A 26,139-nucleotide genomic window follows, 5' to 3' on the forward strand; every position below is an offset into this window, starting at 1 on the left:
GGGCGATATAGTATATATAAAATTGTATTAGGGCTGCAACTAACGATTATTTTCAAAATCAACTTACCGGCCAATTATTTTTTCGATTAATCAGATTTTTTTTTTTATGTTTTTGGTATATTTAAAATAAAATCCAAAAACTGTTACAAATTTTAACTTCAGATTAAAACTTTACATGAAGACAACTGTTTGTGTCCATTTTTTAAGCAACAAAACAGATTTTATAATTAAGCAAAACAAAACCACAAATTGTTTGTAAAGAGGTAGAACTAGAAAGAGGTAGACTATCACTGTTTATAACATTCTGTTATTCACTCTTCCAGAAACTTTGCCTTGAAATGCAAAAAATGTCAACATGACCACATGCTCCTGGCTGAGGCTGGCTCTCTTTTTGCAAGCTTTCTTGGCTGCAGTAGAGAAGAGGCTCAGATGGTGTTGAGGTGCATGAGATGCTTAACTAGGATTTTGCTCATTTCTCCAAGGTGGGATATTTATCTATGTTTTTCTCCTTGGCAAGGGGCCTCTCAACAAAGTAAGCCTCTATTTAATTTCTAACTTAAATAGCTATATGCAGTGGTAAATTACCAGCTATAAGTTTAGGGAAAAAAATATCTAGCCCGCTCTTAAAATAAGAGATACAGGTGAAACTTGAAAAATTAAAATATTGTGCAAAAGTTCATTTATTTCACTAATGCAACTTAAAAGGTGAAACTAATATATGAGATAGACTCATTACATGCAAAGCAAGATAGTTCAAGCCGTGATTTGTCATAATTGTGATGATTAGGGCTTAGAGCTCATGAAAACCTTAATCCACAATCTCAGAAAATTAGAATATTGTGAAAAGGTGCAATATTCTAGGCTCAAAGTGTCCCACTATTATCAGCTAATTAAGCCATAACACCTGCAAAGGGTTGCTGAGTCTTTAAATGGTTTCTCAGTCTGGTTCAGTAGGAATCACAATCATGGGAAAGACTGCTGAAATTACAGTTGTGCAGAAAACCATCATTGACACCCTCCATAAGGAGGGAAAGCCTCAAAAGGTAATTGCAAAAGAAGTTGGATGTTCCCAAAGTGCTTTATCAAAGCACATTAATAGAAAGTTATGTGGAAGGGAAACGTGTGGAAGAAAAAGGTGCACAAGCAGCAGGGATGACCGCAGCCTGGAGAGGATTGTCAGGAAAAGGCCATTCAAAAGTGTTGGGGACTTTCACAAGGAGTGGACTGAGGCTGGAGTCAGTGCATCAAGAGCCATCACACACAGACGGATCCTGGACATGGGCTTCAAATGTCGTATTCCTCTTGTCAAGCCACTCCTGAACAAAAAACATAATTTATGCTTACCTGATAAATTTATTTCTCTTGTGGTGTATCCAGTCCACGGATCATCCATTACTTGTGGGATATTCTCCTTCCCAACAGGAAGTTGCAAGAGGATCACCCACAGCAGAGCTGCTATATAGCTCCTCCCCTAACTGCCATATCCAGTCATTCGACCGAAAACAAGCAGAGAAAGGAGAAACCATAGGGTGCAGTGGTGACTGTAGTTTAAAATTAAAAAATACCTGCCTTAAAATGACAGGGCGGGCTGTGGACTGGATACACCACAAGAGAAATAAATTTATCAGGTAAGCATAAATTATGTTTTCTCTTGTAAGGTGTATCCAGTCCACGGATCATCCATTACTTGTGGGATACCAATACCAAAGCTAAAGTACACGGATGAAGGGAGGGACAAGGCAGGTACTTAAACGGAAGGTACCACTGCCTGTAAAACCTTTCTCCCAAAAATAGCCTCCGAAGAAGCAAAAGTATCAAATTTGTAGAATTTTGAAAAAGTATGAAGCGAAGACCAAGTCGCCGCCTTGCAAATCTGTTCAACAGATGCCTCATTTTTAAAGGCCCATGTGGAAGCCACAGCTCTAGTAGAATGAGCTGTAATCCTTTCTGGAGGCTGCTGGCCAGCAGTCTCATAGGCTAAGCGGATTATGCTTCTTAGCCAAAAAGAAAGAGAGGTTGCCGCCTTTTGACCTCTCCTCTGTCCAGAGTAGACAACAAACAAAGCAGATGTTTGACGAAAATCTTTAGTAGCTTGTAAGTAAAACTTTAAAGCACGAACCACGTCCAGATTGTGTAATAGACGTTCCTTCTTTGAAGAAGGATTAGGACACAAAGACGGAACAACAATCTCTTGATTGATATTCTTATTAGATACCACCTTAGGTAAAAACCCAGGTTTGGTAGATCAGATAAGGAGAATCACATTGTAAGGCAGATAACTCGGAAACTCTACGAGCCGAGGAAATAGCTACCAAAAAAAGAACTTTCCAAGATAAAAGTTTGATATCTATGGAATGAAGAGGTTCAAACGGAACCCCCTGAAGAACTTTAAGAACCAAATTTAAGCTCCAAGGTGGAGCAATAGGTTTAAACACAGGCTTGATTCTAACTAAAGCCTGACAAAATGCCTGAACGTCTGGGACATCTGCCAGACACTTGTGCAAAACAATAGATAGTGCAGAAATCTGTCCCTTTAAGGAACTAGCTGACAATCCTTTTTCCAATCCTTCTTGGAGAAAAGATAATATCCTGGGAATCCTGACCTTACTCCATGAGTAGCCCTTGGATTCACACCAATAAAGATATTTACGCCATATCTTATGATAGATTTTCCTGGTGACAGGCTTTCGTGCCTGAATTAAGGTATCAATGACTGACTCGGAGAAACCACGCTTTGATAAAATCAAGCGTTCAATCTCCAGGCAGTCAGCCTCCGAGAAATTAGATTTGGATGGTTGAAAGGACCTTGAAGTAGAAGGTCTTGTCTCAGCGGCAGAGTCCATGGTGGAAAGGATGACATGTCCACCAGATCTGCATACCAAGTCCTGCGTGGCCACGCAGGCGCTATCAAGATCACTGATGCTCTCTCCTGCTTGATTTTGGCAATCAGACGAGGGAGCAGAGGAAACGGTGGAAACACATAAGCCAGGTTGAAGGACCAAGGCGCTGCTAGAGCATTTATCAGCGTTGCCTTGGGGTCTCTGGACCTGGATCCGTAACAAGGAAGCTTGGCGTTCTGGCGAGACGCTATGAGATCCAGTTCTGGTTTGCCCCAACGATGAACCAATTGTGCAAACACCTCCGGATGGAGTTCCCACTCCCCCGGATGAAAAGTCTGTCGACTTAGAAAATCCGCCTCCCAGTTCTCTACACCTGGGATATGGATAGCTATTAGGTGGCAAGAGTGAATCTCCGCCCAGCGAATTATCTTTGAGACTTCTAACATCGCTAGGGAACTCCTTGTTCCCCCTTGATGGTTGATGTAAGCCACAGTCGTGATGTTGTCCGACTGAAATCTGATGAACCTCATTGTCGCTAGCTGAGGCCAAGCCTGAAGAGCATTGAATATCGCTCTTAGTTCCAGAATGTTTATTGGAAGGAGTGACTCCTCCTGAGTCCACGATCCCCGAGCCTTCAGGGAGTTCCAGACTGCACCCCAACCTAGAAGGCTGGCATCTGTCGTTACAATTGTCCAATCTGGCCTGCAAAAGGTCATACCTTTGGACAGATGGACCCGAGATAGCCACCAGAGAAGAGAATCCCTGGTCTCTTGATCCAGATTTAGTAGAGGGGACAAATCTGTGTAATCCCCATTCCACTGACTGAGCATGCAGAGTTGCAGCGGTCTGAGATGTAGGCGTGCAAACGGCACTATGTCCATTGCCGCTACCATTAAGCCGATTACTTCCATGCACTGAGCCACCGAAGGGCGAGGAATGGAATAAAGAACACGGCAGAAATTTAGAAGTTTTGATAACCTGGACTCCGTCAGGTAAATTTTCATTTCTACAGAATCAGAGTCCCTAGGAAGGAAACTCTTGTGAGGGGGGATAGAGAACTCTTTTCCTCGTTCACCTTCCACCCATGCGACCTCAGAAATGCCAACACTATGTCCGTATGAGACTTGGCAATTTGGAAGTTTGACGCCTGAATCAGGATGTCGTCTAAATAAGGGGCCACTGCTATGCCCCACGGCCTTAGGACCGCCAGAAGCGACCCCAGAACCTTCGTAAAAATTCTTGGGGCTGTAGCTAACCCAAAGGGAAGAGCTACAAACTGGTAATGCCTGTCTAGGAAGGCAAACCTGAGAAACCGATTATGATCTTTGTGTATCGGAATGTGAAGATAAGCATCCTTTAAATCCACTGTAGTCATGTATTGACCCTCCTGGATCATAGGTAGGATGGTACGAATAGTCTCCATCTTGAATGATGGAACTCTGAGGAATTTGTTTAAGATCTTTAGATCCAAAATTGGTCTGAAGGTTCCCTCTTTTTTGGGAACCACAAACAGGTTTGAGTAAAATCCCTGTCCCTGCTCCTCCTTTGGAACTGGATCGATCACTCCCATAACTAGGAGGTCTTGTACACAGTGTAAAAATGCCTCTCTTTTTATCTGGTTTGCAGATAATTGTGAAAGGTGAAATCTCCCTTTTGGGGGGGAAGCCTTGAAGTCCAGAAGATATCCCTGGGATATAATTTCCAACGCCCAGGGATCCTGGACATCTCTTGCCCACGCCTGGGCGAAGAGCAAAAGTCTGCCCCCTACTAGATCCGTTACCGGATAGGGGGCCGTTCCTTCATGCTGTCTTAGAGGCAGCAGCAGGCTTTAAGGTCTGCTTACCTTTGTTCCAGGCCTGGTTAGGTCTCCAGACCGTCTTGGACTGAGCAAAAGTTCCCTCTTGTTTTGCATTAGAGGAAGTTGATGCCGCACTTGCCTTGAAGTTTCGAAAGGCACGAAAATTAGACTGTTTGGCCCTTGATTTGGACCTATCCTGAGGAAGGGCATGACCTTTTCCTCCAGTGATATCAGCAATAATCTCCTTCAAACCAGGCCCGAATAGGGTCTGCCCCTTGAAGGGAATGTTAAGCAGCTTAGACTTTGAAGTAACGTCAGCTGACCATGATTTAAGCCATAGCGCTCTGCGCGCCTGGATAGCAAAACCAGAATTCTTAGCCGTTAGTTTAGTCAAATGAACAATGGCATCAGAAACAAAAGAATTGGCTAGCTTAATTGCTCTAAGCTTGTCAAGTATGTCATCCAATGGAGTCGCTACATGTAAAGCCTCTTCCAGAGACTCAAACCAGAACGCCGCAGCAGCAGTGACATGAGCAATGCATGCAAGGGGCTGTAGGATAAAACCTTGTTGAATAAACATTTTCTTAAGATAACCCTCTAACTTTTTATCCATTGGATCTAAGAAAGCACAACTGTCCTCGACAGGAATAGTAGTACGCTTTGCTAGAGTAGAAACTGCTCCCTCCACCTTAGGAACTGTCTGCCATAAGTCCCGTGTGGTGGCGTCTATTGGAAACATTTTTCTAAAAATAGTAGGGGGAGAGAACGGCACACCTGGTCTATCCCATTCCTTAGTAATAATTTCTGTAAACCTTTTAGGTATTGGAAAAACATCAGTGCACACCGGCACTGCATAGTATTTATCCAGTCTACACAATTTCTCTGGCACTGCAATTGTATCACAGTCATTCAGAGCAGCTAAAACCTCCCTGAGTAACATGCGGAGGTGTTCAAGCTTAAATTTAAATGTAGAAATAGCAGAATCAGGTTGCATCATCTTCCCTGAGTCAGAAATATCACCCACAGAAAGAAGCTCTCCTTCTTCAGCTTCTGCATATTGTGAGGCAGTATCAGACATAGCTCTTAAAGCATCAGTATGCTCTGTATTTCGTCTAACTCCAGAGCTCCTCTAAATTCAGGTAGTCTGGCTAATACCGCTGACAGTGTATTATCCATGACTGCCGCCATGTCTTGTAAAGTAAACGCTATGGGCGCCCTAGATGTACTTGGCGCCATTTGAGCGTGAGTCCCTTGAGCGGGAGTCAAAGGATCTGACACGTGGCGAGAGTTAGTCGGCATAACTTCCCCCTCGTCAGATTCCTCTGGTGATAAATTTTTTAAAAACAGAATATGATCTTTATTGCTTAAAGTGAAATCAGTACATTTGGTACACATTCTAAGAGGGGGTTCCACCATGGCTTTTAAACATAATGAACAAGGAGTTTCCTCTATGTCAGACATGTTTGTACAGACTAGAAATGAGACTAGCAAGCTTGGAAAACACTTTAAATCAAGTTAACAAGCAAATATAAAAAACGGTACTGTGCCTTTAAGAGAAACAAATTTTGTCAGAATTTGAAAAACAGTGAAAAAAGGCAGTAAATCAAACGAAATTTTTACAGTGTGTATAATAAGCTAACAGAGCATTGCACCCATTTGCAAATGGATGATTAACCCCTTAGTTCAAAAAACGGATAAAAAAAAACGATTTTGGAAAGCCTAAGAGCCCTTTAGAGATGTCCTATAGCATTCAGGGGACTCCTGGAGGAAGCTGGATGTCTCAGTCTGTAAAAGTTACTGCGCAAAAAAGTGCTAAATTAGGCCCCTCCCACTCATAGTAACACAGTGGAAAGCCTCAGGAAACTGTTTCTAGGCAAATTTAAGCCAGCCATGTGGAAAAAACTAGGCCCCAATAAAGTTTTATCACCAAAGTATATATAAAAACGTTTAAACATGCCAGCAAACGTTTTATATTGTAAATATAAAAGAGTATTACCTCAGAAAGTAAGCATGATACCAGTCGCTATTAAATCACTGTATTCAGGCTTACCTTACACAAATTTGGTATCAGCAGCATATTCTAGCATTGACATCTTCTAGAAAAAAATCTTAACTGCACATACCTCATAGCAGGATAACCTGCACGCCATTCCCCCGCTGAAGTTACCTCTCTCTTCAGTCATGTGTGAGAACAGCAATGGATCTTAGTTACAACCTGCTAAGATCATAGAAATCACAGGCAGATTCTTCTATTCTTCTGCCTGGGACAAAATAGTACAACTCCGGTACCATTTAAAAATAACAAACTTTTGATTGAAGCAAGATAACAGCTACATTTCACCACTTTCCTCTTACTACCTCCATGCTTGTTGAGAGTTGCAAGAGAATGACTGGATATGGCAGTTAGGGGAGGAGCTATATAGCAGCTCTGCTGTGGGTGATCCTCTTGCAACTTCCTGTTGGGAAGGAGAATATCCCACAAGTAATGGATGATCCATGGACTGGATACACCTTACAAGAGAAAATAACATCAGAAGCATCTTACCTGGGCTAAAGAAAAACAGACCTGGTCTGTTGCTCAGTGGTCCAAAGTCCTCTTTTCTGATGAGAGCAAATTTTGCATCTCATTTGGAAACCAAGGACCAAGAGTATGGAGGAAGAACGGAGAGGCACACACTGCAAGATGCTTGAAGTCCAGTGTGAAGTTTCCACAGTCTGTGTTGATTTGGGGAGCCATGTCCTCTGTTGGTGTTGGTCCACTGTGCTTCATTAAGTCCAGGGTCAACGTAGCCATCTACCAGGAGATTTTGGAGCACTTCATGCTTCCTTCCGCAGGCGAGCTCTATGGGGATGCTGACTTAATTTTTGGCACACTGCCAAAAGCACCAAAACCTGGTTCAATGACCGTGGGATTACTATGCTTGATTGGCCAGCAATCTCGCCTGACCTGAACCCCATAGAGAATCTATGGGGCATTGCCAAGAGAAAGATGAGAGACATGAGACCGAACAATGCAGAAGAGCTGAAGGCCGATATTGAAGCATCCTGGTCTTCCATAACACCTCAGCAGTGCCCCAGTCTGATAGCTTCCATGCCACGGCGCATTGAGGCAGTAATTGCTGCAAAAGGGGCCCAAACCAAGTACTGAGTACATACAGTATGCATGCTAATACTTTTCAGAGGTCCGATATTGTTCTATGTACAATCCTTGTTTTATTGATTGCATGTAATATTCTAATTTTCTGAGATTGTGGATTTGGGGTTTTCATGAGCTGTAAGCAATAATCATCACAATTATGACAAATCACGGCTTGAACTATCTAGCTTTGCTTGTAATGAGTCTATCTCATATATTAGTTTCACCTTTTAAGTTACATTAGTGAAATAAATTAACTTTTGCACGATATTCTAATTTTTCGAGTTTCGCTTGTATATACTTATAGAGGTTGAATCTAGTACATATCACAATTTATAAAAAATATAAAACAATGAAACAACGGTCAAAACCGCTAAGGACTATCCTATATTTTAAAAGGCCACGTATCTTTGTCCGATGCAGTCATGCGCAGTAGAGACTTCCGTTGCGAGACAAACATACCTTGCTGTAAGGAAGAATCAGCAGTGACCGATGTGAGAATCAGACAGCAGAGAGGGTGGGCGGGAGTGGGCAATTAACAAATTCAGCTTTATATCATGGAAAACATAGTCCGAACTCACCTGATTTAATATAAACAATCCAAATAATGGCTCCTATTATTTCTGGGATACACAGGTGATCTAATCCATGTAAGACAGGAGTAGTTGTAAGCTTAAAGGGACACTAAACCCAAAAAAATTCTTTCATGATTCAAGTAGAGAATACAATTTTAAACAACATTCCAATTTACGTCTATTATCTCATTTGCTTCATTCTTTAGATATCCTTTGTTGAAGAAATAGCAATGCACATAGGTGAGCCAATCACGTGAGATATCTAAGTGCAGCAATCAATCAGCAGTTACTTAGCCTATCTAGATATGCTTTTCACCAAAGTATATCAAGAGATTAAAGCAAATTAGATAATAGAAGTAAATTAGAAAGTTGTTTAAAATCATGAAAGAAAAAAATTGGGTTTCATGACCCTTTAAAGGGACAGTCTACAATATATTTTTTATTGTTTTAAAAGATAGATAATCCCTTTATTACCCACTCCCCAGTTTTGCATAACCAACAAAGCAAATAAAAAAGCATGTGATAAGAGGCTGTCTATAGTTGCTTAGAAACAGGAAGAAATTTAGAGGTTTAAATGTTATAAAGTTTATTAATATGTCAATGTTGTTTGTGCAAAGCTGGGGAATGGGTAGTAAAGATGTTGTCTATCTTTTTAAAGAGTAACAATTTTAGTGAAAAATAAACTTATACTGTCCTGAAAAGGTGAAAAGTAAAACGTCTGTAGATGTCCTTTAGGCTAAGGACATAACCATAAAACACAATATTATATGCAGGAGTTCATCAGAGTGAAGCAGCTGTGCCGTGCGCAGACCAACTAATTGTAGACCAGCTAATAGATAATGAGATTTGTTGACAACTATTTTCATTATCTATTATTAACGATTATATTGATTAGTTGTTGCAGCTCTAAATTATGAGCACATACAAACACAAGAACGTACCCACACACAAACCCATGCACATACATGAGCGTGCACACACACACTTTTTCTTTTTACAATAAAAACCAAGGACATTCAAGAAGCAAAAATGTTTTGGGAAAGTTTCAGTTCCCAATCAAAAATTAAAAACATAGCAATTCTTAAACTAAACTCCTCCAAGAATGCATATCTTTGGTTTAGTTTTTGCAGTTTTTAGAAACGGATACTAGATGATGTTTTAATTTAGCTTTAGAATTGTACATTCATTACATGGTGTATAAGCATAAAATAACATGAAACGTACCATTTTTAACGTGCACAGTCAAACAAATTATAAATTTCCAAGCGTTGCCAAACTTCTTTTTTCCCCTTTCCTTTCCCTTTCACATCACCTCTAACATATTAAGTTTCTAAAGGTCTCAAGGTTCTTGCCCCCAGACACACCCAATGTAATCTTAAGGACTTTTTCAATCGTTACCTGTCTCACCTGCCTCAAAAGATTTCCTAGACTCCCAGTAAAATGTAAAACATATCCAAAAGTTTGAATTTAAAAACAGAATTTATGCTTACCTGATAAATTACTTTCTCCAACGGTGTGTCCGGTCCACGGCGTCATCCTTTCTTGTGGGATATTCTCCTCCCCAACAGGAAATGGCAAAGAGCCCAGCAAAGCTGGTCACATGATCCCTCCTAGGCTCCGCCTTCCCCAGTCATTCGACCGACGTAAAGGAGGAATATGCATAGGAGAAACCATATGATACCGTGGTGACTGTAGTTAGAGAAAATAATTCATCAGACCTGATTAAAAAACCAGGGCGGGCCGTGGACCAGACACACCGTTGGAGAAAGTAATTTATCAGGTAAGCATAAATTCTGTTTTCTCCAACATAGGTGTGTCCGGTCCACGGCGTCATCCTTACTTGTGGGAACCAATACCAAAGCTTTAGGACACGGATGATGGGAGGGAGCAAATCAGGTCACCTAGATGGAAGGCACCACGGCTTGCAAAACCTTTCTCCCAAAAATAGCCTCAGAAGAAGCAAAAGTATCAAATTTGTAAAATTTGGTAAAAGTGTGCAGTGAAGACCAAGTCGCTGCCTTACATATCTGATCAACAGAAGCCTCATTCTTGAAGGCCCATGTGGAAGCCACAGCCCTAGTGGAGTGAGCTGTGATTCTTTCAGGAGGCTTCCGTCCGGCAGTCTCATAAGCCAATCGGATGATGCTTTTAAGCCAAAAAGAGAGAGAGGTAGAAGTTGCTTTTTGACCTCTCCTTTTACCAGAATAAACAACAAACAAGGAAGATGTTTGTCTGAAATCCTTTGTAGCCTCTAAATAGAATTTTAGAGCACGAACTACATCCAAATTGTGCAACAAACGTTCCTTCTTTGAAACTGGATTCGGACACAAAGAAGGTACAACTATCTCCTGGTTAATATTTTTGTTAGAAACAACTTTCGGAAGGAAACCAGGTTTAGTACGCAAAACCACCTTATCTGCATGGAACACCAGATAAGGAGGAGAACACTGCAGAGCAGATAACTCTGAAACTCTTCTAGCAGAAGAAATTGCAACCAAAAACAAAACTTTCCAAGATAATAACTTAATATCTACGGAATGTAAGGGTTCAAACGGAACCCCTTGAAGAACTGAAAGAACTAAATTGAGACTCCAAGGAGGAGTCAAAGGTTTGTAAACAGGCTTGATTCTAACCAGAGCCTGAACAAAAGCCTGAACATCTGGCACAGCCGCCAGCTTTTTGTGAAGTAAAACAGATAAAGCAGAAATCTGTCCCTTCAAAGAACTTGCAGATAATCCTTTCTCCAAACCCTCTTGTAGAAAGGATAGAATCTTAGGAATTTTTATCCTGTTCCATGGGAATCCTTTCGATTCGCACCAACAGATATATTTCTTCCATACTTTATGGTAAATTTTTCTAGTTACAGGCTTTCTAGCCTGAATAAGAGTATCAATGACAGAATCTGAGAACCCACGCTTTGATAAAATCAAGCGTTCAATCTCCAAGCAGTCAGTTGGAGTGAGGCCAGATTCGGATGTTCGAACGGACCTTGAACAAGAAGGTCCCGTCTCAAAAGTAGCTTCCATGGTGGAGCCGATGACATATTCACCAGGTCTGCATACCAAGTTCTGCGTGGCCACGCAGGAGCTATCAAGATCACCGAAGCCCTCTCCTGGTTGATCCTGGCTACCAGCCTGGGAATGAGAGGAAACGGTGGGAATACATAAGCTAGGTTGAAGGTCCAGGGCGCTACTAGTGCATCTACTAGAGTCGCCTTGGGATCCCTGGATCTGGACCCGTAGCAAGGAACCTTGAAGTTCTGACGAGACGCCATCAGATCCATGTCTGGAATGCCCCATAATTGAGTTATGTGGGCAAAGATATCCGGATGGAGTTCCCACTCCCCCGGATGAAATGTCTGACGACTCAGAAAATCCGCTTCCCAATTTTCCACTCCTGGGATGTGGATTGCAGACAAGTGGCAGGAGTGAATCTCCGCCCATTGGATTACTTTGGTCACTTCTTCCATCGCCAGGGAACTCCTTGTTCCCCCCTGATGGTTGATATATGCAACAGTCGTCATGTTGTCTGATTGAAACCTTATGAATTTGGCCTTTGCTAGTTGAGGCCAAACCTTGAGAGCATTGAATATCGCTCTCAGTTCCAGAATGTTTATCGGGAGAAGAGATTCTTCCCGAGACCATAGACCCTGAGCTTTCAGGGATTTCCAGACCGCGCCCCAGCCCACCAGACTGGCGTCGGTCGTGACAATGACCCACTCTGGTCTGCGGAAGCTCATCCCTTGAGACAGGTTGTCCAGGGTCAGCCACCAACGGAGTGAATCTCTGGTCCTCTGATCTACTTGGATCGTCGGGGACAAGTCTGTATAATCCCCATTCCACTGTCTGAGCATGCACAGTTGTAATGGTCTTAGATGAATTCGCGCAAAAGGAACTATGTCCATTGCCGCAACCATCAAACCTATTACTTCCATGCACTGCGCTATGGAAGGAAGAAGAACAGAATGAAGTACTTGACAAGAGCTTAGAAGTTTTGATTTTCTGGCCTCTGTCAGAAAAATCTTCATTTCTAAGGAGTCTATTATTGTTCCCAAGAAGGGAACTCTTGTTGACGGGAATAGAGAACTTTTTTCTACGTTCACTTTCCACCCGTGAGATCTGAGAAAGGCTAGGACAATGTCCGTATGAGCCTTTGCTTGTGGCAGAGACGACGCTTGAATTAGTATGTCGTCCAAGTAAGGTACTACTGCAATGCCCCTTGGCCTTAGCACCGCTAGAAGGGACCCTAGTACCTTTGTGAAAATTCTTGGAGCAGTGGCTAATCCGAATGGAAGTTCCACAAACTGGTAATGCTCGTCCAGAAAGGCGAATCTTAGGAACCGATGATGTTCCTTGTGGATAGGAATATGTAGATACGCATCCTTTAAATCCACCGTGGTCATGAATTGACCTTCCTGGATGGTAGGAAGAATTGTCCGAATGGTTTCCATCTTGAACGATGGAACCCTGAGAAATTTGTTTAGGATCTTGAGATCCAAAATTGGCCTGAATGTTCCCTCTTTTTTGGGAACTATGAACAGATTGGAGTAAAACCCCATCCCTTGTTCTCCTAATGGAACAGGATGAATCACTCCCATTTTTGACAGGTCTTCTACACAATGTAAGAATGCCTGTCTTTTTATTTGGTCTGAAGACAATTGAGACCTGTGGAACCTTCCCCTTGGGGGTAGTTCCTTGAATTCCAGGAGATAACCTTGAGAAACTATTTCTAGCGCCCAAGGATCCTGAACATCTCTTGCCCAAGCCTGAGCGAAGAGAGAGAGTCTGCCCCCCACCAGATCCGGTCCCGGATCGGGGGCCAGCATCTCAAGCTGTCTTGGTAGCGGTAGCAGGCTTCTTGGCCTGCTTACCTTTGTTCCAGCCTTGCATCGGTCTCCAGGCTGGCTTGGTTTGAGAAGAATTACCCTCTTGCTTAGAGGATGTAGAATTTGAGGCTGGTCCGTTTCTGCGAAAGGGACGAAAATTAGTTTTATTTTTAGCCTTAAAAGACCTATCCTGAGGAAGGGCGTGGCCCTTTCCCCCAGTGATGTCTGAAATAATCTCTTTCAAGTCAGGGCCAAACAGCGTTTTCCCCTTGAAAGGGATGTTAAGCAATTTGTTCTTGGAGGACACATCCGCTGACCAAGACTTTAGCCAAAGCGCTCTGCGTGCCACAATAGCAAAACCTGAATTTTTCGCCGCTAATCTAGCTAATTGCAAAGTGGCGTCTAAGGTAAAAGAGTTAGCCAATTTAAGTGCTTGAACTCTGTCCATAACCTCCTCATAAGAAGATGCTTTATTGAGCGACTTTTCTAGTTCTTCGAACCAGAAACACGCTGCTGTAGTGACAGGAACAATGCATGAAATTGGTTGTAGAAGGTAACCTTGCTGAACAAACATCTTTTTAAGCAAACCCTCTAATTTTTTATCCATAGGATCTTTGAAAGCACAACTATCTTCTATAGGGATAGTGGTGCGTTTGTTTAGAGTAGAAACCGCCCCCTCGACCTTGGGGACTGTCTGCCATAAGTCCTTCCTGGGGTCGACCATAGGAAATAATTTCTTAAATATAGGGGGAGGGACAAAAGGAATGCCGGGCCTTTCCCATTCTTTATTTACAATGTCCGCCACCCGCTTGGGTATAGGAAAAGCTTCGGGGGGCACCGGGACCTCTAGGAACTTGTCCATCTTACATAATTTCTCTGGAATGACCAAATTGTCACAATCATCCAGAGTAGATAACACTTCCTTAAGCAGAGCGCGGAGATGTTCCAATTTAAATTTGAATGTAATAACATCAGGTTCAGCTTGTTGAGAAATTTTTCCTGAATCTGAAATTTCTCCCTCAGACAAAACCTCCCTGGGCCCCTTCAGACTGGTGTAAGGGCATGTCAGAACCATTATCATCAGCGTCCTCATGCTCTTCAATATCTAAAACAGAGCAGTCGCGCTTTCGCTGATAAGTGGGCATTTTGGCTAAAATGTTTTTAATAGAATTATCCATTACAGCCGTTAATTGTTGCATAGTAAGGAGGATTGGCGCACTAGATGCACTAGGGACCTCCTGAGTGGGCAAGACTGGTGTAGACATAGAAGGAGATGATGCAGTACCATGCTTACTCCCCTCACTTAAGGAATCATTTTGGGCAACATTATTATCAGTGGCATCATTGTCCCTACTTTGTTTGTCACATTCATCACATATATTTAAATGGAGAGGAACCTTGGCTTCCGAACATACAGAACATCGTCTATCTGATAGTTCAGACATGTTAATAGGCATAAACTTGATAACAAAGCACAAAAAACGTTTTAAAATAAAACCGTTACTGTCACTTTAAATTTTAAACTGAACACACTTTATTACTGAATATGCGCAAAAGTATGAAGGAATTGTTCAAAATTCACCAAAATTTCACCACAGTGTCTTAAAGCCTTAAAAGTATTGCACACCAAATTTGAAAGCTTTAACTCTTAAAATAACGGAACCGGAGCCGTTTTTACATTTAACCCCTATACAGTCCCTGGTATCTGCTTTGCTGAGACCCAACCAAGCCCAGAGGGGAATACGATACCAAATGACGCCTTCAATAAGCTTTTTCAGTGGATCTGAGCTCCTCACACATGCATCTGCATGCCATGCTTCTCAAAAACAACTGCGCATTAGTGGCACGAAAATGAGGCTCTGCCTATGACTAGAAAAGGCCCCCAGTGAAAAAGGTGTCCAATACAGTGCCTGCCGTTTTTTTAACAGAATTCCCAAGATTAAAATAACTCTTCAAAGTTATAAACCATTAAATATGCTTATAAAGTAATCGTTTTAGCCCAGAAAAATGTCTACCAGTCTTTAAAGCCCTTGTGAAGCCCTTTATTCTTATATTAAAAATTAAGAAAATGGCTTACCGGATCCCATAGGGAAAATGACAGCTTCCAGCATTACCAAGTCTTGTTAGAAATGTGTCATACCTCAAGCAGCAAAAGTCTGCTCACTGTTTCCCCCAACTGAAGTTAATTCATCTCAACAGTCCTGTGTGGAAACAGCCATCGATTTTAGTAACGGTTGCTAAAATCATTTTCCTCTTACAAACAGAAATCTTCATCTCCTTTCTGTTTCAGAGTAAATAGTACATACCAGCACTATTTTAAAATAACAAACTCTTGATTGAAGAATAAAAACTACATTTAAACACCAAAAAACACTCAGCCATCTCCGTGGAGATGTTGCCTGTGCAACGGCAAAGAGAATGACTGGGGAAGGCGGAGCCTAGGAGGGATCATGTGACCAGCTTTGCTGGGCTCTTTGCCATTTCCTGTTGGGGAGGAGAATATCCCACAAGTAAGGATGACGCCGTGGACCGGACACACCTATGTTGGAGAAAAAAATATTTTTCTCTAAGGGTAGAATATTTTCAACCCGATCAATCCACATATTGACAGTAGGAAAAACAGATGATTTTCAATTTTTTGCTATCAACAAACAGCTCCACCATATATGTAGCACGGTACCTACCCCGTCACATCCTCTCTAGCACCTACCACTAAGATTTGGAAATTATTATTTTTTTAATTATTTCTATTGAGGTATTTTTTTGGGCATATAGGCAATGCGTTACAGCAGAACACAATTACAATTCAAAAATATCTAATAATTGAACATGTTCTCCATTGAAAATGTTAAAAGTAAATATAACAACAACAAAAAGAAGGTGTAACTGTTGTCAATAGTACAAAGAATGAGCAATAATAACATTTGCAGTATAATAACAAAACAGAGATATGCCAATTACATGGAAAGCTTTTTCAGCAAGTCATACCATTTGGAAATAATTAGAACAGTAGAAGGCTACCTAAAATAAAGGATACCACTAATGGATCTAATCACAGAAACCTCAGGTTTATTCTAAACTTTATGCTATAATTTTAAGCTATATCTAAAATTGTTGTCAACAAGGAATATACAAAGTGTAAATTTCCACTAGAGATATAGTGGTAGTAGCAATGTCTAGTCTTCCCCAACTGGTAAGCATGGGCCTCTCTTGGACCCTGAAGAGGTACCATAAACATAGGACACATACAGGCTGTACACAACAAGTAGTTGGCTTGGTTAAATTAAACAGCTACACTATGAGCATATAAATATTTAAATGATACTTACTATGGTAAATAGAATAATAAAATTAACTATCAAAACAAACCATGTTATTAACCTCATAGTGTCTATATCCCAAAGGGTCTTCATATAAGGCAGGATGGACATAGAAGATACCATATAATATACAGAGAACAGCAAATGGATCATAGGACTCAAATGGTCAGTCTCACTTTTTCTCTGATGTCCAACCATCTTGAAAAAGGGACTTTAGCCTACTCTGGTTTTAGTTGTACTGTTGGGAAGTCGTTTGGAGCTCGGAACACCCCATGGGACTGAGCACTGCAAAACTTCATGTGAGAATTATCCTTCAATCGAATCACCACACAGGCGTCAAGTCTGTCAAACTGTCCAGCACCATCACCAGGCACCATCTTCACTCCAAGAAAGCTGCGGTAGAGCAGCCAGCAAGAAAGAACTGTAATAGGCCTTCCAGCCCACACACATATTCCATATCTCTGAGGCATATCTACCAGCATCGACACCCTCAAAATCTCATTCGGGATTTCTGAATTAGGATCGTGTGGCTTACTGTAGATTTTCAGCTCCTCGTTGGTACCTGTAGTAACCATCTCTGAAAGTTCTTGCAGGTTGCGTTGGGCTAAATCATACGTATCACTCGCTACTGGAAGTGGCGGCTGCCGGGCCAAAAGCAATTTGGTCAACAGAAATGGGTGTATGGGTAACGTGAGGGCCAAAAGCTTCATACAAGGCCTCAGTAAATACCGCACTGTATTGATCCAACAGCTTACTGATCTCAGCCAAAATAAACACTGCCATCTCCACACACAATTCAGAATTATAATAGGCAAGTGCTAGCCTGTGTGGTCAAGTAATATTTATAGAGCACCTCTTGCCCAATGTAACTACAGAGACACTGAGGAGCTCTGCCGGGGAGTTGAATAGGAGGCTGCAACCTCTTACAGTCTCCGGTATACTGTAGCTTATAGCAAAAAAAAAAAAAAAAAAAAAATAGCTTTATCTGAAAGAGCATCTTCACCTTTAGAGCATACTATGTTTAATAGTACTTGATGACAGGTGCATGGGATGATTTTGTTAAGAATAATCCTGGTGGCTAAAGCAGCAAACAATATTGCGATCTATCATGGCCGCCGCCCAGACGTTTCCCCTGGAAATATTATTTTAAGCTGCACAGGCGTTAAATGCCACCTTGTGAGGATCTTATAATTCATGTTGATGAATTTGGTGGAGGTAGAAAATTTCCTGATGTGAGTATAAATCTGAAAGGGACAGTCTACATCCAAATTTATATTTGTTTGAAAAGATAGATAATCCCTTTATTACCTATTCCCCATTTTGTAAAATGAAAACTGTTATATAATGCACTTTTTAACTCTGTGATTACCTTGTATCTAAGCCTCTGCAGACTGCCACCTTATTTCAGTTCTTTGGGCAGACTTGTATTTTAGCCAATCAGTGCTGACTGATAACTCCATGGGAGTGAGCACGTTGTCATCTATATAGAACACATGAACTAGTGCTGTCTAGCTGTGAAAAACTGTCAAAATCCATTGAGATAAGAGGTGGCCTTCAAGGGCTTAGAAATTAGCCTATGAGCCTACCTAGGTTTAGCTTTCAACAAAGAATACTAAGAGAACAAACAAATTTGATGATAAAAGTATTTACATGCCCTATCTGAATCATGAAAGTTTAATTTTGACTAGACTGTCCCTTTAAGCCAGTCAGATATTATAACATTCCTACCCACCTCTTTCTACCAGTTAGATGTATAGGAGGGCAGATTCCCATTACTAGAATCCTATAAGATTGTTCTAGCTAATGACAGTGAACCTCTAAGGGGAGTGGGGGGGGGTTCAAATTTGCACAATTGCTCAAATGGAGTTAGTGATCTTAAATAATCTTTCTTGAAAGGATATTAATGGATGAGATGGTTTAATTGGTTATATTTTAGCTATTTTGTGAACACCCCACCCAGTTCTTCTACTAGCTCTGGTCTTGGCTTAAGTCGACCATTAGTTAAAAGTTTACATAGGGATAGTATGACCCAGATGTTACATCCCCCTATAACATCCCATATCGCCTAGTCCTCCAACCAACTCTGCATTTGCGGTGGAATGCCTTCTCGCCATCTGCGGAGAGGAATATAGTCTGCATCTTCATCTCTTTAATATATGGCTTCAGCTGTAGGGGGTGGAATGGCTGATTTTTTTTTTATTACATCAGTCACTTCTTTTAATGCCCAATACATTTAAAGTATTTGTCTTATTATTTGATTAATAATATTTTCAATTTTTGGTTAATTAACTATATTTCCTTTGTGACAATGACTATAAAACTAGAAGTAACAGTTCTTTCTCTGGATGTTGGGGATGTTAGTTTGTAGTGGTTGATTACATAAGGGATGCAGTTCTTATTATTTGGATATTTACCATTAAAAAAACCTTTTATGTAATAGTCAAAATGACATATATGTTTAAAATAATGCCATTATTTGGAAAAAGTATGTTGCCTGTGTTGAATATATACAGTACACATGTATTTTTATACATATTTCTATACATTATTATAAGCCCAACAAGCCACAGGCAATGTCATTTATAATAAACTACTACAATATTGCTTATCAATTATTTATTCAGATTTAATTATAGCATTCAACAGTTAAGTGCTGGATATTCGTCACAACTTAAGAGTAATAAAACAGTTTCTTAAATGGTCAAAGATCTAAGAAGCAGAAAATTAGGTCCTTTCACAAAGATCTAAGACATAAATATATATATAAATATATTTGAATGATTATATTGAGCTGCTCTTGGTAAAAACAAAACTTTAAACATAACACAATGTTAAACAGAGATTGGTGTTATGATTACATAGAGATAATTTGTTCTATATTATATCTCAAACATAAATATGAGCTCTAACATCAATAATACAACCATGTGGCTGGCAGATGCTTCCAGATGATAATTTTTACTAGGCTGATAACATCACAAATACATGGACCTAAACTATTTGAATGTTGCCCAACTTTAAAATGGGGGCCTTTTGATATTTTTAACTGGAGATTCTTTTGGGTGAGGGGCTCATTGAGTTATTATGATGAGATGGTGTAATGCGCGTGGGATATTTCCCTATCAGACCAAACCTGGCCAATAGTCTTCTTATCCCGGCGTCAAGTGGAATGATAAGGAAATATCTCAGAACAAAGTGAGTTTAATAAATGAGGTAAGCAGTACTCACAGTAGACAGGGTAGTCCTTTACGGCAATAAGGTTAAGGCAGAGAATGGTCAGAGACAGGCAGAGTTTGGCAACAGAAAGGCAATCCAGCAGTTTAGCAGTTCAGGGGTAAACCAGTAGAATGATCAGGAACAGGCAGAGGTCAGCAACAAAAGGTAATCCAGCAGTTCAGGGGTAAAATCAGAAGAATGGTCAGGAACAGGCAGAGGTCAGCAACAAAAGGTAATGCACGATCACAGCAACCGGCGCGTCCATGGCAACAGCCAGAGTGGCGCAACGGAGAGCAGCGTGACATAGCACCGCACTCAAGGGTTCCCTCCGGGAACCAGAGTCGACTTCGTAGGGTGAGCAGCATGGAACTTGGAGACCAAAGATGGAGCATGCACATTACGGGTAGGGACCCAGGAACAGTCTGCTACAGAGTATCCTTTCCAGTGTATGAAGTATTGGTGCTGCCTGCATCTGATTCTGGAATCCAGGATTTTGGTAACCTCATATTTTGGTTCACCATTAATCAGGAGTGGAGGAGGAGGACGCCTGAGTCGAGTATACCTATTTGTGATGTAGTGTTTGAGCAAGGAGATGTGAAAGACTGGGTGAATGTGCAAGGTCTTAGGCAAGGCAACTCTGTAGGCAACAGGAGAAAGTCTTTTGAGGACTTTATAAGGACCAATATACAGAGATCCTAATTTGAGACAAGGTTGACGTAAGCGGATATGTCGGGTAGAGACCCAGACATGATCACCTGCAACAAAGCCACGAATGTTAGCTTGATGATGAAAGGCAAACCTCTTGTATCTGGAGATGGTTGAGTGTAAGTGAGAGCGTATTCGTTGCCAATTGGTAGTGAGGTCAGTGAAGTGACGTTCTGCAGCAGGTACTCCTGTGGATTGAGCAGAAAGAGGAAAAACACAAGGTTGATAACCAGCTGCGGCCTGGAAAGGAGAGCATCGTAGAGAAGAATGCCAATGAGTGTTCTTTGCCAGTTCAGCTAGGGGTAACAACCCAGACCAGACCAATTAGTATGCTGTAAATTGACATATGTTTTGAGATAAGCTTTAAGATCCTGATTGGTTCTCTCCATCTGCCCATTAGTCTAGGGGTGAACCAGAGGACAAAGAAACAGTGGTTCCAAGCAATTTGCAAAAGCTTCTCCAAAAGGTAGAAACAAATTGAGGTCCTCTGTCAGACGATATTTACAGGTATACCATAGAGCTGTACCATGTGTAACAGAAAAAGAGTGGACAATTCTTGCGCTGTAGGTAACTTAGGTAAAGGTACAAAATGAGCAAGTTTGGAGACTTGATCCACCACAACCCAGATGACTGTATGATGGTGAGAAGGAGGGAGGTCTACAACAAAATCCATGGCTATGTGTGTGCATGGTTGTTTAGGTATGGACAATGGTTGACGTAGGCTATAAGGTGGGGAACGGAGAGTCTTGTTAACAGCACAGGTCTGACAAGCCTTGACATAATCCTGAGAGTCCGACTTCATGGTAGGCCACCACACGTGTTGGGAAAGGAGTTTAAAGGTTCTACTCAAACCAGGATGACCTGACAGTTTGCTGTCATGAGCCCAGGATAGCACAGGAGAGCGAAGATTTGGAGGAACATAAAGGATCTCAGGAGCCGCAGGGGCTTCAGAAGGTTTTTTTTGACTAGGCACGTTGCAGTCTTTGAAGAAGAGAGGTGTTGAGCTGAGCAACCACACAGAAAGGAGGTATAATGTTTTCGATAGGAGCTTCAGAAGAGTCATTAGACTTAGGAAACTGACGGGAAAGGGCATCATCTTTTTTATTCTTAGTCCCAGGAAGGTAAAAGTTAAAATGGGAAAATAATAGGGCCCACCTGGCCTGTCGAGGATTGAGTCGATGAGCAGTCTCTAGGAACGTCAGAATTGAACGTGGACAGAATTCTGAAGAAATGTAAAGGTAACAGCTACCAGGATCCGAGAAGAGTGAGGGGAATTAGTAGTGGCCAGGCTTAAGGTTGTGACACACTGCAAGCAATGCAGCGCAAGGTGAAGCAGCTGCTTCGCTCCACGTCGCATCGTTTCTGAAGTTCAAATATTTCATCTCAGAGCACTCAGCTATGTGACCTGACGCAGATGAGTGCTCAGAGATTAAAAGGCAGGACACACTGAGCGCGCACAGCCGCATCTACACGCTGCGTGCCACTCTGCTTGCAGTGTGTCACAGCCTTTAGAGGTACCCCACTTTTATCCTCTAAGGCTTGGCCTTTCCCGACAGTATATCAAAATTCTTGAGTTGGTGTGAATTAGAACCACAATAGAAACACAGTCTTAATCTCCTTCTTCTCTGTCATTCAGATTTAGAGGGCTTAAGGGAAGAGAGATCCATGGGTTCTGTTTTAGAGGTAATTGGAGGTGCTGAAGGGGTAGAGGATAGTCTAGACGGGTAGGAAGACAAGAGGGAAGGATTCTGCAAGTTCTCTCTCTCAGCTTGTCTCTCCTGAAAGCGAGAATCCAGACTGATGCAAAGTGTTATGAATTCATCCAGGGAAGATGGAACATCACGATAAGTGAGCTCAGCCTTGATGCGCTCATGCAGGCCTCTCCTGGATGCTGCTTTGAGAGCACTGCCATCACAACTGGTCTCATGTGCCAAGGTGCGAAACTCAATGGCGTATTGTGCCACAGATCTATTGCTCTGTCGGAAAGCCAAGAAAGAGTATTCTGCAGCAGCAGTGCGACCAGAGGTCCCAAATACGGAAGATAATGCAGAAATAAAGGTATCTGCATCATTCAGGAGCTGAGCACTCTATTCCAAAAGGGGAGAGACCCAGGCTAAAGCCTTGTCTTTCAATAAAGAAATGATAGTGACCTTTGACTGATGAGATTGGAAGGTGTGAGGGTCATTGCAGAAGTGCAGCCTGCATTGGTTGAGAAAACCCCTACAGTCGGTAGTACCATCATACTTGTCAGGCATCTGTATCCGGCGTATACTATCAGAAACAGGGGGGGAGGTTGCAGCACTAGCAGCAGGGAACGGCTGTGTAGGAACAGGAGTGGCGTTCTTCTCTGCAACCAGTGAGGAGAGCATAGCGGTTATAGCTTCTAGTTTAGAATCCACATTCTGCAAGTGTATGGCATGGGTTCCCAGGGTCTGTCCCTGAAGAGAGACTGCTCTTGCTACCTCACTTGGGTCCATGGCCCAAGTATAAAGTAATGCTCGTGGGATATTTCCCTATCAGACCAAACTTGGCCAGTAGTCTTCTTATAACGGCGTCAAGTGGAAGGATAAGAAAATATCCCAGAAAAAAATGAGTTTAATAAATGAGGTAAGCAGTACTTACAGTAGACAGGGTAGTCCTTCACGGCAATAAGGTTAAGGCAGAGAATGGTCAGAGACAGGCAGAGTTTGGCAACAGAAAGGCAATCCAGCAGTTTAGCAGTTCAGGGGTAAACCAGTAAAATGATCAGGAACAGGCAGAGGTCAGCAACACAAGGTAATCCAGCAGTTTAGCAGTTCAGGGGTAAACCAGTAAAATGATCAGGAACAGGCAGAGGTCAGCAACAAAAGGTAATCCAGCAGCTTAGCAGTTCAGGGGTAAACCAGAAGAAAGGTCAGGAACAGGCAGAGGTCAGCAACAAAAGGTAATCCAGCAGTTTAGGGGTAAACCAGTAGAATGGTCAGACAGGCAGAGTTCAGTAACAATAAGTCAATCCAGCAATTCAGGGGTTAAACAGCAGCGTGGTCAGACAGGCAGAGTTCAGTAACAATAAGGCAATCCAGCAATTCAGTAACACCTAGGAGCACACACATTAAGTCCTATACTTGGGCAGTGTATGTAAATTATGCAGATACTTACATAGGCGCCAATTCGCGTCAAGGAGGACTTCAAAGGATCCAACCGGCTTGGGAGGGAAATAGACGTGTGGCGATGACATAACACAGCAACCGCCGCGTCCCTGGCAACAGCCAGAGCGGCGTGACAGATGGTAAGCAGTTTCTGAGTTAACATTGGTTGATTGATTTTTTTAAGGTATCATATAGCTGACCCAACATATAGGGGAAATGCTGGCACCTATGTATAGTCATAAGTTAATGTGTTAAGTCAGTAATGTGGATGTCATTGATGCTGTGAATAAAACACAGAATTTAAATGGACCCTCCAACATTAAATTCCCACCTGCTTATGGCTGGTGTTAAAAGCATTATAGCAGGTTAGAGCAAGTGTTTTTATTATATTGTTTTATAGCTTATTGCAGTGATTCTTAGAGAATATGGGTATTTTTAGGGCCAGCAACTGACAGAATTGTAGGTTTTTACCAGCTGTAGTCTAGATCAAATCTTAATGGTAAACTTAACAACTGTTAGCAAAAACATGTTTATAGACTTTAATATTACTAAAGAAGACAGGTAACATCATAGAACAGGATGATTTTTACTTTAGAGGAAAGGCAAATAAAACCCTTACATTCAGTCCAACCCAAAACCTTTTTTTTATTTAATTTCAGGGGAAAAAGTGTTGAGCATTGAAACAGATAGTTCATGTTATACCATACCTGGTAACTGTACAGCACTTGACAGGGAGATGGATAGGGACGAGAACTACTCAAATTTAAACTGGATTCCTCAAAAATATCACCATTGTCTTCACATTCATCAAACTCTGAGAAATCGAAATCTTCCATCTGCATGAAACAGAAGGTAAATATGGTGCTATTGTTAGTTATATTGTTAATATATAGAAAGCAAATAATAAAAAAATCCATGTGTTCTTGAGAAATGTGAAGACCATCAATGCACTAATAGGAACTTGCTGGTGAGAGGTAGCTACATACATATGCCTGTTGTCAGTGGCTCACCAGATGTGTTGAGCTAGGTTCCAGTTGTGCATGGCAGCTCTGAAGCCAACTATAAAGGGATAATAAACTCCATTTTTTTCTTTCCTCATTAAGATAGAGCATGCAATTTTAAGTAACTTTCTTATTTACTACTATAATCAATTTTTCTTTGTTCTCCTGCTATCTTTATTTGAAAATCAGGAATGTAAAGCTTAGGAGCCGGCCAATTTTTGGTTCAGCACCTGGGTATCGCTTGCTGATTGGTGGCTATATGTAGTCACCAATCAGCAAGCGCTATCCAGGGTGCTGAACCAAAAAATTAGAAAGTCAGTTAAAATTGCATGTTCTATCTGAATCATGAAAGAAAAAATTTGGGTTTAGTGTCCCTTTACCTATGTGTTTTACCCTTTTGCAGATAGTTAAAATCTAACAAACGTTTCAATAATAAAAAAAGCACTTTAATTAAATACTTTAAATAAACATCAATTAAACATGCTGATTTTTTTAAAATATGAAAACAAATGTGAAGTAAAAGCTTTCTAAATATAAATTGCAACTAATAAAGCTGTACCAGTTGTGTGTCTTCAAGTAATCCTCATTGGCTGATAGGTACTTCCTGTTAATGCTTATTAAATATTTTGTCAGGGGGGAAAAACCCCAGCATGCTTGCATTTTAGAGAACAGTGTCTTTTTTGAAGTGGGACATGTGTACCGCCCTCTTGTACTTTGTAAAGTGCAGTTAGTTTTGAATATTTTGCCTTTGTAAAATGGGTCTGTGGTGTCAATGAAAGGGCTGAAAAGGTTGTTCTGAGGGCATTTGAAGTTTTCGAGCAGCTCAGTGTGGTTTAGCCATTCACCTCTGCAGGGCATGTTGTGCTTGCAATTGTTATCCTTAAAACAGAAAACTAAAAGGACCATTAAACAAAGTACAATTGCATAATTACTAAGTGCATAATAAAGAGACAGATCAATAACACACCCTGAATTTTAAATAAGCAGTAGATTTTTTCTGACAAATGTATCCCCCCCCCCCCCATTTGCTGGACCCCTGTGTCATGTGACAGACATTAACCAATCAGAGAGTAGTATATTTATAGCCTGGAAAAACTTAAATTATGCTTATCTGATAATATTCTTTTCTTCTGATGGGGAGAGTCCACAGCTGCATTCATTACTTTTTGGGAAATACAGAACTTGGCCACCAGGAGGAGGCAAAGACACCTCAGCCAAAGGCTTAAATACCTCTTCCACTTCCCTCATCCCCCAGGCATTCTGCCGAGGGAACAAGGAACAGTAGGAGAAATATCAGGGTGAAAAAAAAGGTGCCAGAAGAATAAAAACGGAATTTACGGCCGCCCCATAGAAAAAAAGCAGGTGGGGAGCTGTGGACTCTTCTTAAATAGGGAGAGTCCACAGCTGCATTCATTACTTTTGGAAAAACAATACCCAAGCTATAGAGAATTGAAGGTACAAGGAGCTGCCCATTCTGAGGGTACCACAGCCTGAACAGAGATCCAGCTCCCTTCCCAAAGAGAAGGGACACTCCCAAGAAGGGGATCCTATACTGAAAACAGTAACGGCATGACAACAGAAATCCAGCCCTTCAC

The 26,139-nt window shown here is 41.5% G+C and overlaps 1 protein-coding gene across 2 annotated transcripts in view; it reads right to left on the bottom strand.

The window, feature by feature from the left end:
- The window catches only part of FCHSD1 (FCH and double SH3 domains 1), a 374,706-nt gene that overhangs the window by 29,444 nt on the left and 319,123 nt on the right, over positions 1-26,139 (bottom strand). For both annotated transcript variants that reach the window (XM_053718614.1, XM_053718613.1), the window contains one exon: positions 24,251-24,379. In XM_053718614.1, the coding sequence (XP_053574589.1) occupies positions 24,251-24,379 (129 nt within the window). The remainder of the gene's footprint in view (positions 1-24,250; positions 24,380-26,139) is intronic.

The sequence above is a fragment of the Bombina bombina genome, chromosome 6, assembly GCF_027579735.1.
Source record: "Bombina bombina isolate aBomBom1 chromosome 6, aBomBom1.pri, whole genome shotgun sequence".
Lineage (NCBI taxonomy): Eukaryota > Metazoa > Chordata > Amphibia > Anura > Bombinatoridae > Bombina > Bombina bombina.